The 21,041-nt window shown below is 39.5% G+C and overlaps 2 protein-coding genes across 2 annotated transcripts; one reads left to right on the forward strand and one right to left on the reverse strand.

Moving 5' to 3' along the window:
* The first annotated feature begins 2,927 nt into the window (after positions 1-2,927).
* Positions 2,928-7,875, forward strand: LOC149818565 (formin-like protein 4). Its single transcript, XM_089985466.1, has 2 exons — positions 2,928-4,127; positions 5,989-7,875. Exons 1-2 carry the CDS (start codon positions 2,938-2,940, stop codon positions 7,283-7,285), a joined length of 2,487 nt encoding a protein of 828 aa, XP_089841592.1. The 5' UTR covers positions 2,928-2,937; the 3' UTR covers positions 7,286-7,875.
* A 5,314-nt stretch (positions 7,876-13,189) lies between these two features.
* On the reverse strand, positions 13,190-20,030 carry LOC149818566 (uncharacterized). The gene is made up of 5 exons (XM_089986243.1): positions 19,892-20,030; positions 15,631-15,738; positions 13,973-14,043; positions 13,817-13,882; positions 13,190-13,734 (listed from the first exon to the last, which is right to left on the reverse strand). The coding sequence occupies exons 1-5, from the start codon at positions 20,028-20,030 to the stop codon at positions 13,504-13,506; spliced, it is 615 nt and encodes a 204-aa protein (XP_089842369.1). The 3' UTR covers positions 13,190-13,503.
* Between the last annotated feature and the right edge of the window lie 1,011 nt (positions 20,031-21,041).

Genomic DNA, 21,041 nt, shown 5'->3' on the forward strand with positions numbered 1-21,041 from the left:
TCATCCCCGTTTGAACGGGGATGAAGGCAAGGGTGGAGGTTAAAATCCATCCCCGCCAGGGATGGAGGCGGGGATGGAGGTTCTAATCTTGAGGCAGGGCGGGGGTGGAGACCTTGGCCCCGCCCCACCCCACTGCCATCCCTAATAATTTATCTATAGTTAGTCAATGTAGGCTAGACTTTTTTTTACTTAGCCCAATTGGTCAACGTAGATTAAACAACCTTTTTTTTTTTTATGGCTAAGCTTAAAAAAAAAACCTGGATCACCGATCATATTTACCCGCCTCTCATTGGTAAAACCTTTGAGGTCCTATCTTGCCCAATAAAAAAATACACCCAACTTTCGACATTGTAACAAGGGGCATCTATGCGGCTTTTGGCCAGCGGGGGCTCCGCTTGTTTGGTAGGAACTGCCTTGTGTTGGGACGTTGCAAGTTCAAACCCCAATGGTATGATGTATAACTGGTTGAGTGGAAAAAACAAACAGGAATGCAAACAAACTGTATCCGATATGCCATGCCACTTTGATGATTTTTAGCCATGTATTTAGCTCATCCCCACCCGATCCGTTTGCATCACTAAACACCAAAGATATTTTAATAGCATTGTTGTTCATGTTTGTATAAGTTCATTTAAATGACCTTTTGATATAATAATCAAAACTTAAGGCATATTCCAACCAATGTCACATGCCTCGCTATCTAGATTTCCTTAGAAAAATAACAAGTAAAAAATATTTTTCAAAAAAAAAAAACACAATAATATATACACTACAAGAAAAATGTTAATTAGCGACCGAAATTTGTGATGAATTTTTTTCATCGCAAATTTGTGACGGATTAGCGAGAGAAAACTATTTGTCGCTAACATTCAAAATATTTGCAAAATTAGCGACAAAAATATCTTTCTTGCTAAATCCGTCGCTAATTAGTAATGGATTAACGACAACATTTTTTCGTCGCCAAAACACTGCAAAAAAATGCTAATTAGCGACAGAATTAGCGGAAAAAAAAATTCATCGCTAATTAGTGATGGATTAGCGACGGAAAAATTCCGTCGCTAATTTTCGATTTAAACTGTTCCACCTGAGGCGCGAAATTTTCCTTCCCCCCGTTCAAAAATTTTCCTCCCTTCATTTTTATTGGTGGAATTGCAAGTTTTATTGGTTATAGAGATCCCTACGACTATGATTTGTTGATAATGGTGGTTGCGGTCCCCACCACCACCACGCGCTTCTCAGAACGCCAGAAACCCCACCCTTCCTCTGACGACGCGCAACGGTCACCTCTCGCACCCTCCGAGCGTGACAATGGTGTCGGCCCCCGGAGGCCAAAGGCTCACGAGATCAACTCCCGCTACCTCTCACCGCGTCGTCCTCCTCCTCCCGGCGGTGCCCCTCGCCAGTCTCCACCGCCCGTCCCGCCTCTCCCTTGTCGGATCTCGTCTCCACTACGACCTCGAAAAGGTTGCAGTCGGTCGATCGACGCCGCTCCTCTACTCCCCCCCCCGCGGGTCCACTCTTTCGTCTGTAGTTTATTCCGTGAAGCTGGCGTCGAAGGTCCTCTGGCCGTCAACACGAATCTTGTCAGTCTTCTTCCAGGGGGAGTCATTCTCCCTCCCGATCGGTTGCCCGTGTCCCTTCTTCCGTCGTAACTGGCTCGCTGTGGAAGAGTGTCCCGATGTCGAAATGCGTCGATTTTGTGCAAAATACCACGCTAGAGAATGTGTCGGTTTTGTGCAAGAGAACACGCCGGTTCTGTGAAAAAAAATATTTCTTGTCGAAAAACACGTCAGCAGAGAGAATTTTTTTTTAAATTTAATGATAGATTAGCGACAAATATTATCCATCGCTAATTTAAAATAATGAAAGACTCACGACGGATCATGTCATTCACTAATCTGTCGCAAATTAGCAATCAAAGTAGCGACGGATAAATTCTGTCACTACTTAGCGTCAAAAAATTCGTGATGAAAGTTATCTATCTCTAATTCGACACTAATCTGTCGCTAAACTGTTGAATTAGCGACGAATTTAAGTCGTCGCTAATCCACAGGTTTCTTGTAGTGATATATAAAAAAAATATGAAATGGATGAATGTAATGTTCCAACATTTAGTAATTGCATTGTGACTATATTTTTTAATATGTTGTTATAAAATTGTAATATTTTCAAATTTTTGTTAATATTTGTGACATAAATTGCTACCAATATTGCGCCTTGACCCTGTCTCCATCAAACAAAGGCCTCATGGAGAGTGCCTCCATCAAACTAAAGCCTTAGTTTGAGTAGGTTAAGACTCCTCCCTATCACTAACCATGATTAAATTATCATATGGACCAACATCTCAATGATCTTTTTTTTTTTCTGCCTCACCAAGGAAAAACTCTTCCTCCTTCCACTATTAATTACTGATTGCACATTGTCTGGCCTCCTGTTGGTAAAACCCATGAATTGTCTTCAGCCAACTGGAAAACACACTCAGCTTCGACCTTGTGGCAAAGGATGCAGTTTGTGAGTTTTGAACCATGATCATCCTATATCAGGTGACATACCACATGGTCGGGGCCAACTTTCCAAACATTGATCCATGGCTCGAACCTACCTAACCAACCCAGCACCCTTCAAATTGCTACTACACTTGACAAAACCACTTTTGACTTGATGGCCGTTCTTGGCAAGAAAACAAAGGAGGTGGCTACCATATAGAGGAAAGATGAAGGGCAAGCACGACCTTTGCACCACCATACAACGGTTGGGAGATTTAACCGAAAGGATAAAACCAAAACCCCTGTCAACAAAAATTAAACACTAGTTGCTCGCCTACTTTGAAACAGTCAGGCCCCCGATAATAAAAAAAGAAAACTTTCACCAACCAGAATTCCAAAAATAATACCCCAAGGAAGATCTTCCCCCAAAAATCTCCCATCTCTCTCTCTCATGGCTGCACCTCTTCTCCTCCTGGTTATCTTCTCTCTCGTCTCTCTCTCCTCCCCTTCTTCTCCAGACCCCCCTCGTAATATAGAAACCTTCTTCCCCTCCAATCCTCCATCGCCACTAGCACCGTCACCATCACCACCGCCACCACCAGTGCACCGTTCTCCTTCGCCATCACCCGCCGTAACTGAGACTGTTTCGAGTAGTACTGCACCACCATCATCTTCAAAGCATGCCGTCATTAGGGCGGTCTTCGTGACGGCGGCGTCCACCCTATTTGTCTCCTTCATCGTCTTCTTCCTCGCGCAGAAGTACCTTGCCCGGCGCCGGAATTCGCGGCTCAAGAGCATCGTCGTCGCGGGCGGGGGGAATTTGCCGTTCCCCGGCGCAAGCAGCGGCTCGTTCAAGCGGGTAGAGGGGACTCTTAAAGGCCTGATCGTCGACGAGAACGGGCTTGACGTGCTCTACTGGAGGAAGCTCGACGACCAGTACCAGGTGAAGAGGGAGAGGGCATCGCAGACGGTGCCGCTGCGGTCGCCTGGATCGGTCTCGTCGACTTCATCGGTTTTTCAGTCGCAGGAGATTAGAGAAGATGAGATAAGGGAGTACAAAACGATCCCGGCACGGTCGCCGGTGGTTCAGGCTTTAGTGCCAGTAAAGGTTGTGAATTCGACTCAGAAGAAAATAATGGAGGCGAATTCCGCTCCGAAGACGCAATTGGATGCGCCATCACCACCATCAGCATCACCACAACCTCCTCCTCCGACACCAGAACCAGTAGAGGACCCTATCCCAGCACCACCTCTCCCGCCTCCGCCAGGAATCAAGAAAAATTTGGCTGCTCCGCCTCCTCCTCCTCCTCTGCCTTCTGCCACGGCTCCCTCACCTCCTCCACCACCACCTCCGCCTCTCGGAAAACATCCACCATCGCCCCCTCCACCACCCGGAAAAACTCTATCACCGCCTGCACCACCCGGAAGGGCTCCACCACCGCCGCCAACCCGTGCCGGCTTTGCCAAGCCCCCAGCAAAGGCGAAGGGAGGAGAGGCTTCAACATCGTCGTCATTGCCGGAAAACTCATCCGATAAAGAGATGGCACCGCCGGCAAAGTTGAGGCCGTTGCACTGGGATAAGGTTCCGGCCAACGCCGATCATTCCATGGTCTGGGACAAAATCGGTGGCGGGTCCTTCAGGTATGAAAACGGAACCTTCCTCGTTGACCTTTTTCCCACTTTCTACACAATTCTTGAAGTGACTAATCTATCCAATGAGGTTATTAACCCGTTAAGATTTAATTTATGTGGACACCATCAAGGAAGACCCACTAAATTCTATACTAATTAATGCCAACTTGACCAAGATCATGAACTGTGGTCATATTTCACATAGAAAATGATGATGTATTTCATGAACTTGGTCACATAGTCGAGACTTAATTTGATGACAAGTTGCTGCAGTTTTTTCCAACCAGTGTGTCATTTAGATGAGAATCAACTTGAACAGTTGAACTTGTCTTTGTTGGTGAAAAATCAACATGTTTTCCAACTATTTTTAGTGCTTTCATTTATTTCTATATTTGATTTAACGTGTTCTTAAAGGAAGCTTTAATTTCTCTCTTTAAATAGCCATATGATCAAGTTTATTAACTCAAAATCAGTTTTCTTTCTAGGCAAAACTTTTGTAATGGATGTGTTCTTAAGAGTTTGTACGGTTACTTGCAAAACTTTCTTGCTGTAACTCAATGTTTGGTTCATACCAATGTGAAAATCGGTTTTTCAAAAAGAGTGTTAAAATCGGTCTGAGTCTAATCGGATCGGATCATTTTCCAATTGGGCTTTTTTAAAGAGTACTTTTTATCTAATTTTATTTTTATAAATATATTTTTGTAACATATAAGTGAATTGCTTCAGGTTAGAATCTGCCGGATTCAGGCCAATTCTGAGGAATTGGCCAAAAATCAGCCGACTTTTGGAAATAACCGAATCGGCCTTGTTCTGTTTCGTTAAGGGACTGATTCTATTTAAGTCGGATTCAGATCCATTTTGATAATATTTTAATAGAATTGAAGTTGATCCCATGGTTTTTTTTTTTTTTTAGTTTTCTGATCCATTTTGTTCCTTTCTCTAAAGAGGGAAATTCGAGGAAGGATCCAGTTATTTGACAATGCACAAATTTTTGTGCTTTGAAATCATCCGCGTCCATCACTTCAATCACCACCATTGATTGTGCAGGCAGTGGGGTCCACCAAAAGTGCCGATATCACCATTTTATAATGAATGGTTGTGATTTCAAAACAAAAAACAAAAAATTGTGTTTTTGTCACTATGGTTGGGAAATGAGTCTAGCCGTGGCTCGGCTCATGTTCAGCTCGTAAAGAGCTCATTCACAAAATAAGCTCGGCAAGCTGAATATGAGCAATAGTTTTTCAGCTCGGCCCAACTCGTACATGCTCGTTAGGCATTAAAATATATATTTTATGCATTTTTTTTGTAATCTTATTTCTTCCAGCTCTAAATCAATGTTTTTTTTTTTATATACAAATCAGCTCAAACTCGGCTTAGCTCGCCAGCAGAATGAGCCAAGCTTGAACACTTCAAGCTCGGCAGGTTCAGCTCGTTTACCAGCCACTGATCTGTCCTCCAATAATTCTCACATTCCTGGATTTCAACTTCTCAACTCAAACGTGCCAATATTAAATTTATTTTATTATTTAATAGTGAAATTTTCAAATTGAATATTCAATAATTAAGAAAACTTAAATATAACACCACACATTAATCTCTTAAAACCTGTGGTCTTTTTCTCAAAAGACGAGGGAGAAGTTCGTCATAGTTGTCCCCTTCACGTTACTGATGTGAAACCAAACCCTAATAAATACCATTTCAATACTCAATAAACAACTCCATTTGAAACCATCAAAAGTTAAAGTTAACTCGCTCCAAACTCACACGCTCAAACCCACAGCATTATGGTCAATTTATATGAAAGAAACGCACACGACACGGGTCAAAATGAAGTATCCCTGTGACATAACATCTACTTTGTTCTTTGCAGGTTTGACGACGACCTAATGGAAGCCCTCTTTGGCTATGTAGCCACCAACAAGAGAAAGGGACCAACTGCCGAGCCCACCTCACCTTCCAAACCTGACCCACTTGCCAACCAACCCCCAGCTCAGACCTTCCTCTTGGACCCACGTAAGTCACAAAACATAGCCATAGTCCTGCGCTCACTCGGCCTACCTCGCCAAGCCATTGTGGACTCACTCCTCCAAGGCAGGGGCCTCCCCACAGACACACTTGAAAAGCTCTCCAAAATTGCACCCACCTCAGAGGAGCAATCTGCGATCACGTCCTACCCTGCCGACTCTGCAACCCGGCTCGCCGATGCTGAGTCCTTCCTCTACCACCTCCTCAACACCGTGCCGACCGCCTTCAGACGAATTGACGACTTGATCTTCCGATCAACCTATGAGTTGGAGATACTCAGTCTCAAGCAGAACCTCCAAACACTAGAATCAGCATGCAAGGAGATGAGAAACCGTGGATTGTTCCTCAAACTACTTGAAGCTGTCCTTAAGGCCGGCAACCGGATGAATGCCGGCACGGCGAGGGGGAATGCGCAAGCGTTTAATCTTACGTCGTTGCGAAAGCTCTCTGACGTGAAGAGCACTGATGGAAAGACCACACTTCTATACTTTGTGGTGCAAGAGGTAGTCCGGTCCGAAGGGAAGAAGTGTGTGCTCAACCGAGACCGGAGTTTTCGGCGATCGGAATCATCATGCCGAGATAGTCCAAGAGTTGGTGACAACAGTAAGGAAGAGAGAGAGAATGAGTACTTGATGCTTGGATTGCCGGTGGTTGGCGGGCTCAGTATCGACTTCGCCAATGTGAAGAGTGCAGCTGGAATTGAGTACGAGTTCTTCGCCGGGTATTGTGTCCGGCTAGGTGTGCAGGTCCTTAGGATCAAGGAGTTTGTGAGCAGTCTAAGTGGTGATGACGGTTTCAAGGAGGAGATGAAGGGCTTCGTGAAGGCAGCCGAGCAGGAGCTGAAGGTATTGAAGGAGGAGGAGGAGAGGGTCATGGAGTTCGTCAAGCGGACAACGGAGTATTACCAGGCTGGTGCCGTGAAGGACCAGCCGGAAAACTCATTGCAGCTGTTTGTTATAGTGAAGGACTTCCTAAACAGTGTTGATCAGGTCTGTGTGGAGATAGCAAGGAGTTTGCAGAAGAAGAGAAATGTGACGGCATCGCCATCGGCCGCAAGGACTCCGGCGAGGTTTGCAAACTTACCGAAACATTTCTTATCGGATAATTCAAGAACATCAAGTGATTCAGATGATGAATTCTAAGCTTATGTGTTCGGTTTGACACAATATGTTAAAAGAGTTTCCATGGCCTTTGTTTTTTTTAGGCAGAGATTTGGAAAGTTAAGTCTAGCTGTTGGGATAAATGTTCACCATGGTCTATTTTCTTAGGAAAATGTAGTCAAGTGAAAGCTATGACTGTTTTGTTAATAGAGCCAAGTTGGTGCAATCCTGACTAGAAAAATTGATCTTGGGATGATTATTGCACCCGAACATAGTAAACAGACCATGCAAGGTTTAGCCCAATGGGTGAGCCTAACTTTCCCCTTTTCAGTGTCAGTGTGGAAGGAAAGGAAGTGTTACCCCATTTGTAGTTTTGTAACTTGTCATTAATTTTTTTGTGTAAATATTTTAGAATGCATTACATGGAAAGGAAAATGAAACGCCAGTCCATAGGTCAGAATTTGTTCTTTTTGGTGGACGATACAGATTTGCAAAGGTTATTTCTTTGTGAATTAATGTACCCCTTTGTGTATGCTGTGTTGATTTTTATATGTTTTGTTTGATCCAAAAGATCACAATGAATTTTTCTTATAGTGTGCATCTGCATCATTGTTTTATTTTTTCATTTTTATTAAATTAGGCATGCCCGCCATCTTAGAAAATGATAATTTAATTACAACTAATAATATTGCTTCTACTTCGATGTCAAAAAACTCATGTGTCAATCATTTACTATTAATATTGGAATATTTTCTTCAAAAATTACAAGATTGCACAGAACCCAAAAAAAAAACATTGAACACGTGAAATACACAATTATAATTAATTAATATCATAATCCAAAAAGAACCTTTGAACACATCTATAAAGTCAGATTTTTGAAAAACACCGAAAATCCGATAAATATTTTTTATTGGGTAGGTTTGGGAGGTTTTCCGTTGGGTTATTTGGTAGGTTTGGGAGGTTTTCTGTTGGGTAGGTTTCATTTCCTTATATATATAGAGAGAGAAAATAAAATAAGCTAAAACAGCCCTGGCTTTATGACACTACCAGCGACTCATATTGTAGGAGGATTTCTATGTGCATAGGTATGGTCAAGATAAGATAATATTCTTAGGTTATTATTGTTGACTTCATGGATCCATACTTTAAAATTTGGGTCTCCTTCATCTTCATGGAAGAGCCTTTTGCTATTAGAGTGTTAGAATTTGATAGAGATGTTAGGGTTCCCAGTGTTTCCCAAGTTGTATGCATTTTCACTTGGCAAACAACTTTAGCCCAACTTGGATCCAGATCAAGAAACAGTTGGATCAGGTTCTAAAAATAGATTGAGGTCCAGAATTGTGCTTCATGCGTGCTTTTTATCATCTCTGGCTCTAAATAACCAATTCAGATCTGGATATCGTTGGAAACTACTCTATTTGGGTCTGAATCTGGTTCTAACTCGTTTAGAAGTTGCTGATCTTTCTTCTTCCTCTTTATTCCAAGTGGATAGTTATTAGTCAGCCCCAACCTCCATGATAACATTGAATACAAGGTTGGACCACTATAAATATATATGGAGTCCATTTAATTTATACTTTTCTTGTGAAAAAGGATGGAGAAATAAATAGAACAGAAGGAAATGTTTAATTGGATGGCCACCATGCATTTTGATTAAATATGGTCATGGGTAGGGATGCACACCGAATTGAGATGGCTCAGGCTCGGCTCGTTTAAAGATCGGTTCGGGCTTGTCGTCTTTGTAAATAAGCCGAGCTTGAACTGGTGTATGAAGCTCGAACAAGCTATCGAGCTGAGCTTGAGCAACCTCTCAAGCCCGATAAAGCTTGACAGACTCGATAAGGCTCGGTTCTTTGCAAACCTAATATATATAATATATTTGCAAATAATTTCACAAGTGCATTGTTACTGTAATGGGTATGGCGCTAGTAGCATTTTTTTGAGAAGTTTTAGTATGTATATAATTGTTTCAGTGATTTATACAAGAGATTTGTTTTGGCTTAACGGTGGGTCACTTGGTTATTGTTAGAGAGGCTGGGGCATCAAATTTTTGTTTTTAATAGATCTTGTTGAAGCTCAGCTCAGCTCAAGCTCAGAACCGAGCTGAGTTCAGACAATGCCCGAGCTTGGACAAAGTCATTTTGAACCGAACTCAGCTCGTGTGCATCCCTAGCCATGGGATGTTTTTAATGGCATTATTGTTGGCATCAACAAAGCCATAATTGCAAAAATATTAATGAATTATCAAAATAGGTTTTTTTTTTCTCATGAGCTTATTAGGGATGGCAGTGGACCGGGGAAACCCCACCCCTCCCCCATTTGGACCAGGGATGAAGGACATGAAACGAGGATGGAGGCGGGGATGAAGGTTAAAATCAAAATCTGTGCAGGGATGGAGGCGGGGATGGACTTACGCTTTGCCCCCGCCCCGCCCCACCCCGCCGCATCCCAATCCCTATCTCGCCCCCGTTTGGACCAGGGATGGAGGCGGGGTGGAGGTTAAAATCCAAACCCATGGGGGGGATGGAGGTCTGGATTTTGAGATGGGGCGGGGGTGGAGACCTTGTCCCCCACCCCTGTCCATTGCCATCCCTAGGGCTTATCCAAGCATTTAAGTTTTTCCTTTCAACAACAGAGCTGAGGGAATTCTTTTCAAAACAAAAAAAAAAATAGAGCTGGGGAAATTAAGGCCCTCTTCATTTACAATGGTTATCCAACCACCTACATACCAGTGGATTTCGAGCTTGCGACATCCCATCACATGGTGACGTGCACAAACTGTTTCCACCAGATGAGCAGAGCCCCTATTGGCTATTCTGCCATTGTTTAACTTTCTACCAGTCATAAATATCCCTCAGTTTGAAAATATTGTAATTTTATCATGCAATGTTTTAGAAGGGTGACATTATACCAAAAACACAATAATTTCAAAATATTGCATATCTTGAAAATAACAACGCTTTTGTAGAGCTTTATATTATTCACATTTTTATATATTTTATAAATGTTGTGTATATAATAATATTTTTTCTTATATAGAGAAAATACTCAATCCAGTCTACCATATGCTGTAGAAGAAATGAACCATGTTTTGAGATTTTGTTGATCTTTTTATGGATATGATCTACATAATTTGTTTAACCAAACATATGCTTAAGATAGCCCCGATGGCTCGTAAAACTAGATTTTTTAAGAGCTTCCAAAATCAACAGTCCAAAATACATTAGAATTTTATGATTGAAAAAATTGTGTTTTATACATCGAAACTGTTTGATCCAGAGTATGCATGTTTCTTGGTAAATGAACAAGGTGGGATCAAACCAATTAAACGAAGCTTGCGCCTGAGTTTCTGCCTAGAGAGCATGCTAAAATGAAGCTAATATTTTCCTTATATATGAGTAATGCGCTCGTTCTGCCCCTTTAGGCCCCTTCAAAAATCATAATTTTTGGTATTTTTTCTCACATCTAACACCATAGATGTGATCTATAAGTTTTTTTAATGGGAACCAGCTTTTAGTTGACTGAAATCTAACCTGCATACACGTTTTTCCAGTGATCCAAAATCAATGCCTATGAAGGCATCAATTTTTTTGGCTCATAAAATATATTTTTGATCGAAAAAACGTGATCCAAGAGTCAATTCTCACTAAATTGAGCATGCTAAACACATCTAACAGTTCAGATCTATCATACAACACTTCAAACTATGGGCCTAAAGGGGCAGAACAAGAAAAGAGGGCATAATATGTTCAGTTCTCTCTCCCTCTCACTATATATATATATATATATATATATATATATATATATATATATATATATATATATATATATACACGACTAATGTGTTCCTTAGGCCCCTTTTTTCATTAGATCTTGTTAGACCCCCCTTTTCGTTAGGTATCGTTAGGCCTTCAAAAATCATAGTTTTATGTATTTTTTCTCACGTCTAACACCGTAGATGTGATCTATAGGTTTTATTTAGTGGGGACCAGGTTTTGGATTACTGGAATCTGACCTGTATATAGGTATTTCTGGTGATCCAAAATCAATGCCGATGAATGTACCAGTTTTTTCCAGCTCATAAATTCATGTTTTTTCATCAAAAAACAAGATCCAAGAGTCGATTCCCACTAAATTGATCATACTAAACACATCTAATGGTTCAGATCTATCACAACACTTAAAATCTATAGGGCAGAACCGGGCAGAACGAGAAATGGGGCCTAATATATATATATATATATATATATATATATATATATATATATATATAGAGAGAGAGAGAGAGAGAGAGAGAGAGAGGGAGGAGGTGGTAGCTGCCCACTGCCAGTCTACCAGTTTTTTGAAGGGTTTTTCCTGTCACAAAAAAATGGATGTTTTTTGTTTTTGTTTTTGTTTTTTTTCAACAAAAACCGCTGCCCTCCTCTTCCCCATGGTCTTTTCCCTCTCTACCTCTCCTCTCCCCTAGCCCCCCCCCCCCCCCCCCCCCCCCCCCCCAAACACACACCCTTTCTCTCAGATGTGGTCATATGGTGGTTTGTGGTGGGGTTGGATGATGGTGATTTTATTGTTTCAGAGTTGTGCTTAACGCAGTACCATTATGTTGGGAAGATGGAAAAGACTGATTTTTTTCCCCAACAGATGAACAAAATTTGTCTGCAGCTCTATGTGAATTCCCTTCACTCGTTTGTGTGTTTTGTCATTCTAAATGAGTTGTATTTGCATCTCATGCCTTATATAACTCACCATTCTTGTAAGCTCAAGGGTCAGCCGCATGTCCAACACAATAAAAACGCATGGCACCAGCTTTAGACAACTTTCTTAAAATACAATGCAGAAACACCATACTGGAGGTTTTTAGCCTCTCATTGCTGTTTGATTCTGATTATTGACGGCATCGACATCAATTTGGTTATATGTAAGGAGAAACCCCACAATTTCTGAATGTGATTTCATTGTTGCCGTATGCAGAGCTGTATCTCCTCTCATTCTTATCATCCAGTATGGATGGATCCACACTTAATAAAGGGCCCTATCGAAAATACATAATAAAGGGTACCTTTTAAGAAAATAAATTTTATTTTTTTTCATGTAAAATTTAATTGGTTAATCAATTTATTTTAATTATTTTTAATTTTTTGAGAAAAAAAATTCGAGATTTTCAGATACAAAATTTTGAAAATCTACCAAGAAATTCACAGTCGAGAAATTGTTTTTTTAAACTTTTGTCTCTATGGCTGGCGGTAGGCCAAAAAAGTGGTAGGCATCTACCACTTTTTCCTCTTTCTCTAATATATATATATATATATATATATATATATATATATATATATATATATATATATATATATATATTAGAGAGAGAAGGGGTACTGTAGACTCAAGTTGAGGCCTGGGTTTGTTCAGCAATGTTCATTGATAAAGGAGACAAGAATTTCATTCAATTACATGAAATTATGTTCCACACCAAGCACTAAATTATAACCAATTCAGTTCCAAAAACCATCATTCCCAACATACTAACAAATTCACATAAGGTAGAAGTGGAAAAGGAGCCATCAAAAACAAAAAATGCATCCTCTCATCTCCACCAAACAGATTCATTGATTCATAAGCAAACTGCCTACAACAACAAACTTTCAACCAAACAATGTCAATCCTGTCATGGCCTGACCAAGTAAGAGGCCTGAATTTGATTAGCAATGTTCATAGATTGGAGACGAGGATTGGATTCAATTACATTCAGTTATGCTCCATACCATGCACTATAATATAACCAATTCGATAAGAAGAAGAAAAAATATATCATTCCCAACAGACTATCAGATGCACAAAAGGTACAGGTGAAAAAGAAACAATAAAAAACAAAACAAAAAAATGCATCTCATTTGCAATGCCTACCATTTCAAAATTGGATACACAAACAGTTCCCTGAAATATATTTGGGTCAGTTTCGATGATTTTAATAGCCTTTTTTGCATTTTAATAGCATGTTCAGATATACCACCTCCCCTTCACACTCGCCTTGGGGGAGAGAGAGAGAGAGAGAGAGAAACACAGAGAATAAATATAATGATTTGCACAAAAACGCCAACAGGCTAGTAACTGATCCTAAAAAAAGACTGACAGGAGACTACGGATATTTTTTCCCTTGCCTCCTTCAGCTGGCCTTGGACCTTGGCAATGCCACACCAGCTACGCAGATGTTCAAGCAAAACCAACCATGAAATTGGGTTAATAGCGTTGTAGTGTCTTCACTAAAGCTCTGTAATCTTTGGCCGCTTTCTCTGTTTGCCACAATTCTCAGATTTATCATCTGCAAATGGTCCCTCAGATGTAGGATAGCATACAATTTCATCATCATCACTATCTTCTGTATCAGAGGAGCTAACTGGTTCAGGAATGACCATTTGAGCACCTGCCACAGCAGATTCAGCTGCTGCAACAGCTTCAGGTGTGTAAAGATCAACAATTCCCAAACTCAAATCCTGCATAGTTAATGGTAACGATTAATATGACACAACGAGTTTTTGCATACGTTATCACTTCTAATGCAGTTTAACAGGTTACCATCTCAATATATTGTTCCTCATTCCCAGTTAGTGCTTCAATATCAAAAGCATCGGAAGGTTTTCCCTAAAACGAAGAGTGTTATCAGTCACAAGAAAGTATAGAAAGAACAGAACATCTACTTGAGGTTATATAGCCAATGATGCAACTGCAAACCTTAGATTCATACTTTAGCTTTTTGTTTGCTTCTGCCATTACTCCTAGAAAGTCCTTTACTCTTCCCAGAACTGCAAAATGATTTTATGATTTGGTTCAGCTAACTCATACAATCATTTCAGATTATCATTTAAAAAAAAATAATCATTTCAAATTCAACCCCATCAAGGAAACACAACTGCACATATACGTCCAATTTATGATATTAGTAAACTTGTTATAGGCTTTCCCATTATTGACAATCTTCCAACTCAGACTACACATTTACACTCACAGGTGGGGCTGGTAATTGAGCCGAACGAACAGAACATAGCTTGGGATCATATCTAGACGAGCAGAGCTCCAGCTTGAGCCGAGCCCGACTCAAATGAGTTGAGCCACGAGCTGGCTCATGTAAAAAAATATGAATGAATTTCAAAGTTGTCACCACTATAGGTTTTGAACACCAAACCTCTCTCATATGCCAAAAACTCTAACCAACTGTACAAAACTACTTTTTGTGCAATGTCTTAAACAAATTTTAGATACTATATTTTCACAAGCTTATAGGACGACTATTAGGCCCGCTTTACTATATGGTACGGAATGTTGGGCTGCCAAAAGACATCATATTCAAAAAATGAGTGTAGCTGAGATGCGTATGCTGAGATGGATGTGTGGAAATACAATAAAAGATAAGATTCGGAACGAGGAGATACGTAAGAAGGTAGGCGTTGCACCCATTGAAAATAAGATGAGAGAGAATCGTTTACGGTGGTTTGGACATATTCGACGAAGGCCTAATGATGCTCCAGTTAGAAGGATGGAGAAATGGGAAAATATATTAGTTAAAAGAGGTCGGGGTAGGCCTAGGAAGACATGGATGGAGGTGATAGGAAAGGATATGAATGCTTTGAACCTCACTGAGGACATGGCATTGGATAGAAATGAATGGAGGAAAAGGATTCATGTGGAAGACCCAGAATGATTTTCTTTGTTGGTTCATATCGCCGACCCCAATTGTTTTGGGATGAAGGCGTAGTTGTTGTTGTTGTTGTATATTTTCACAAGCTTACACGAGCCAAACACTCCTTGTTCATGCTCACCTTGTTTATGCTTAACGAGCTGCTTGTGGCTCAACTCTCCACCTACACAAACTGAACACAAACGAGTTCATGGTGAGTGGAACAGTGCCAAGCCACGAGTTGCTCAGTTTGTTTACCAGCCCTACACAAGACTCTCTCTCTCCCTGTTTCTTAAAATAATAATAATTATTATTATTATAAGAACCTCATTCTATTCCAATCATAAGGCATTAATTAAGAACATTTTTAAACATCAATTTCAAGTAAACTTGCTTTTCTAAATAGACTCTCTGTCTCATTCTGAACCAACCAGTTACACCCTTCAAAAAGGCTCTTTAAAGGAGTGGCGTTTGTTTATAGCTTTTAAGCAAATAGAATAACTTGGGTCAATTTTAATAAATAATCTGAATAAGTGCAGTCCTTGGCAAATACGGGTTCATAAAAGATTACCAACTCTCAAAAAATATGCCCTGTGAATTGCAGAACTGCTCAGCAAAACAATGTAAACCATCTATGATGTAATAGGCAAGCCAAAGGCATAACATAGCATTTACAATATTTGTGCTATGACATGGACATACATAAGTAGCATACCTTGGCTTGTAGGAACTGGTGTTGTCAAAAGCTTAGCACCATCTTTCCTGTTAGGATGATGATTTTCGTTAGATGAATGTTCATTTTTGCAGAGGAGAAGCTTTGATTCTGGCAAAAAAAAAACAAGTGTATCATAGTGACCAGATCAGCTCATGATAATATAAACAACTATTTTTTCGAAAGAAGAATTTAAAAATAAACGGTTTTTCTCTGGAACTTCATGGGAGTTTTTGAAAAATATAAAATTAATTGAAAAAACTAGACTTTGAAAATGCATTTTCCTTTTTTGAGGGAATTCAACAATGAATTTTCCAAGAAAATATTGTGATAATTTCATTCTTGGAGTTTTCTATTTAAATTTATCATGATATTTAAAAGTTCTTTTTTGTGTTTTAGGTCCTTTACAGTATAATACTATCGTTTTTAAGTTCATGACGTATCAAACGGTAACAAACAGTTTTCACAACCTAGGGAAGAGGATCCTCGATGCTCCAAATCCAAAAGCTCCTTGTTTGTAGAACCCATCTCCACAATCCTATCAAATAGGGACAACAAGCACATCGGAACAAGTACCATGCAATTGAAAACACACTTTTTCATTTTCTAATTAGCACTAAGCAGCAGTATTTCAATCTTAAGGACATAAACTGAGAGCAAATAAGTTGAAAAAAGTGGCAGTTTGTTTGTTAAAGCACACAACAAGGAATTGATAAAGAACCAACTTTGTCTAATTCTCAAACTAGACAGAATCTAATGTAATATATAATCTCTAATAAACTTCAGAACAACAAATATAAATATAGTACCAAGGAGTGTGTATTTGAATATAAATAGCAAATCATGAATATGAATAAGTAAACAGAAGCATTTGAAAACAAACCATAAACGAACAGACATTATCCAATAACTCTGCAAATCAAAATCAAGCAACACCACATTTCAGATTCCGTCTACGTTCAACAAAACCAACCCCACTGATGCACCCACCACCCCAGAACTCTCATCCCCACAAACTGTAAAAACAAACTTCACCATCATCAACTTCCTCACTCAAATCACTCATGAATCAACCACTAATGAAATCTGCTCAATCAATTCAACAAACGCCTGGTACGCATCATCCTCTTCAATAAATACCCATCGATTTGTGAATTTCTCTAAAAAACTACAAACCGTAGAAAACATAATCTCCAATATATGTAAACAAAAATCAACCATAAGAAAAAAGAAGAATACCAAAAAAGAAAAAGCTTCACAAACACAATCAAGATTCCAGAGAGAGAGAGAGAGAGACCTATTCTCTTCTATTTTATCTTCCTTTTGGGATTACAAGAAGAGAGCAGCAGCAGCAGCTCGTCTGGAGAAAGCGAGACCGAGGGTTTATAGAGAGAGAGAGAGGTGTGTCTAATAAGGGAATGGTTCGGATTTGGCCTGGATCGCAGCTGATCTGGATCTGATTTTGGAGAAGGTGGATCCAGATATTAACCTATCTAGATCAAGAAAAGTGGTTCAAATGCCTGCTCCATGTTTACATGGTAAATTGGTAATACCAGAAATCTTAGAAAAAATAAAGATTAAAAAATGTATTTACAAGTGAAAACTAAAGTACGGTCCAAAATTCATTAGATAAGTCCACATATGATCTGAATAATCAAACAGAACTTAGTTTGGAGTTTAGATTGAAAAAATAGGTAGGTTATGCCGATATGGATTGGAAACTAGAGACAATGATAACTAATTTTCATGTGACATGGAGCTAACAGGATTACAATTCACATTCAAATATAATTGGATTTGGATATGGTTTAAGACCAAATTATAATTCGGACCATAGTGACCAATATTGGCAATTTTTCAAGAAAGTGGTATTTTGCCAGCGGTTTAAAACGGTAAATATTCCCTGAAATTAAAATTTCCTACTATTTATTTTTCTTTATAAATATTTATTTAATTTTAAAAGATGCTGGAAGCAATTGTTTCATCTAGTGAATTGGCATATCCGATTTTTCAGAAACCAAGTTAACTTTTAGAAGTTGAAGTGAGTCGAATTCTGAATTAAACCAAGTAATTATTTGGACACGGTTTGGGATCCTTTCTGACCCGCCCCATTAGGCATTAAAGACACTGATATTCAAATAGCGTCAACCTCCAGGTCTAATGGATCTGCTATTGCCTTAGCAATTCATAATGGATCTGCTTTTGTCGTGGCAATTATCCCCATGAGCATCACAGGCGGGCCCGTGAACCGAGGACTAGGCAATGGTCTGGACCCACTCATGGGCTTAAAATGGTCTCAGTAAAAATAATATTTTTTAACATTTTTTTACATTGAAAAATGCGGACCTTAATGGGAACTTGGGTTTGATACCAAATTTCATATGTTACACCCAGCTCCGTATATTAGCCAGACCTTATAGTTCCACCAAATTCGTCATCAGACATTCTTTCATACCAAACCCGGATCCCATTAAATCTTGTAAGGGTTGGGACGGGTCATACCCGATCCATTGACATCCCTAGTTGCGCCCCTTTGGACTCCAAAGGTTCCAAAAAAAATTTAACACGTTTGTCCTGTGTTTGATTGAGCAACTGGACAATGCAAGATTTCGGACCTCCATCGTTCTTGGGTAGGATTGGCCCTGCGAATCAAACGCACCCCGTTAAGAGTATATTTGTTTGTGTCACACAAAAAATGGAGGCATCATAAAAAAAAATGCATGAGTGCCTGTGCCATTTTCGTAGGACCCACTATGCAATCCAAACATGGGTCCACTTTCCGAGATAGGATCAGGTGAGATGTCAAAACACAATCTTTTTTTTGTGCTTTGAAATCACCACCCTTCATGGTCTTCATCTTTGTATGATGATGAAATCAGCACCTTGTGGTGGGCCCCACTATTGGCACCCATCAGTAGAGGTGATGAGCTCGCGATTTCAAAGCACAAAAAACTGTGTTTTGACATATCACCTGCATTTGCATTTAGTAGAAAGCGGGCACCGTGGTAGGTGATGTGACGACACCCTCTTTCGCGGGATGCAAATGTGCACTAAAACTTAGGGGGCGTTTGTTTCATACCCTTTCTCATGAAAGAGGCTTTTTTCTAGTGATAAGCAAATATGTTCATTAAAACCACGGTGGTATCCCATGTGGTAAGCGGGTCCTCTGATAAGCTGAAGGCCCAGGTTCGAATCCCTCCCCCCACATGGGGCTTAAGAGATATCTGGTAGGGGTCTGCCTAACTCCAGCTTGCCTTTCAAAAAAAATATAAATGTGTTCATGAGAAATATGTGGTAGGACTCATAAAAAATGCAAAAAATAACTTTCCTGTTAAAATGGGTTCATACCTTCCTCATTAGGGAAGCACTTTTCCTTTAAAGTGGCCCTTTCTAAGGAAAGAGGCTTCCTTTGGGTGGAAGTGTAACAAACAAATATTGTACTTCATAAGATTAGGCTTAGTCTTGGTTAGGTACGACTCAATCCCACCCATTTGCGTCCTTAATCATGGTGCCCGAGCTTGGGAATACATGTGTTTCTTTTACTATCATAACAATCTATCTTGGTTTTAGTATTATTTATCATTTATATTTACCAACTAAGGGGTTGCTTGTTTTGTTAAGAAAAAATTCACTTAGATTTCACATTATAGGATCTGTTTCCATTGGGCCGTTTGTTTCATGTAAACAAGTATTTTTCATGTGAAAGCGTCTTGATGTGAAAATGAAATAATACAAACATGTAGGCAAATAAAAAATAAAAAAAACTCAACTTGTTTTTAGATGAGAAAACAAGAGTTTTTTGTGCCCATGAACTTGGTGAGAAAAGCTGTTTCCCCCAGTTATTGAAAGAAAAAAAGTGAAGCATGAACCCCACCGAAGCTCTCTGAATACTACTTCTATCTCATAAATGAGAAAATAGTGAATGGATTTGTTTTCATTTTTGGTGCTTGAATGAAAAAATAAGTATGGATCCCATTCTTTCACATAGGATGGGTTCCATCTTATTCAATCGAGTGGCGAGACAGGAATTGAAACTAGGGTGTGCACATATGCACAATGAAAAAAAAAAAGCACAAAAAATCTAAAACCTAATTAAATATTCATGCTATAAAAAAAATAAGTCCTAACAAACATCATATATACATATATATATATATAATAATTTTGAAAAAATCTTAAACCTCTAAAATTCTAAGTTTATAACTAAAATCAAGCTTGTGGAATCAAGTTCAATGTTGATTGAAAAGAAAAAATACATAAATACCTTTCTCTTTGTTGCAAATCCAGGAATTCCTGCATCTTTTTCGTGCTTTGGGAAGTAGGTGGCATTGAAGGCTTTCACAAACTCTGCCCAAGTCACTGAACCGTTCTGGAACTTCACCTCCTGAGTGGTCTCCCACCATTTCTCAGCGTGTTCCTTGAGACGATAAGTCCACATGTTGCTCCTTGGGAATGTCTAACACCTGGAAGATGAGTTCGATCTCCCGTATCCAATTCTCTGCCGCTTTCGGATCCATCTTTCCTGAGAAGACATGAGGGTCCATGTCCATGAATCTCTTGTAGGACATGTCTCCACCATTAGTGGCTCTCTCATGGGACACTTGATGCAGATTGTTGCCCATCTGCTGCATCATCATCGCTTGCTGACCTACAACCTCTGCCAGATTGTGCAGAGTGTCCATGATGTCATTGCACCTGTTTGCCCACGCCATTTACTTGGGACAAGCAAAAAGATTGTCATAATCTTAGTTGTTATTTCGTAATAGTATATCACAATATTATATTTTTATTCTACACTATTCTAGTTTTAAGAATTTCACATCTTTACAGAGCCATCACGGTTGCCGGAAGAGCCATGATCTCATATCTTCAATCCTGCTCTGATACCAAAGCTATAACATCCCAACAAATAGGACGAAAAATTTTGGATTTTTTTTTTTGAAATAGCAGAAGTGACCAGTCCAATAGTCGGGTGAATTACAGGGTAAAATAGAGAGTGCTAAAGAATATTCCATTCATTAAATAAGATATTAATGTCATTAATTACATCTCATATCTGAAACATAAACCTAACTAATCAGAGTCTAAGCATGAACACTGAAAGATGAGATCCCATGGCTACTTTCGTTGCGACACCCGTGATCGCTCCACTTATTCACTACCTGAAAAATATTAATGCAGAAAGGGTCAGACTCCTCTGTCTGCGTAAGAAGTATTATATCTATATGTTGTGCTCAGTGTCCTGTGTATAAATATGTGCAACATTTTCTCAGTATTATAAATGTAAAATTTCAGGCAATATAACTGGCTAAGAAGAAAATTACTACTAAGACAGACATCCTTTTTATTTTATAATAAAATAATGAAGTTGTACCAGATACATGCTCATTCTTACAGGAATCACTTGTTACTGA

Source organism: Nuphar pumila, chromosome 13, assembly GCF_984573655.1.
Source record: "Nuphar pumila chromosome 13, dmNupPumi1.hap1.1, whole genome shotgun sequence".
NCBI classification, from domain to species: domain Eukaryota; kingdom Viridiplantae; phylum Streptophyta; class Magnoliopsida; order Nymphaeales; family Nymphaeaceae; genus Nuphar; species Nuphar pumila.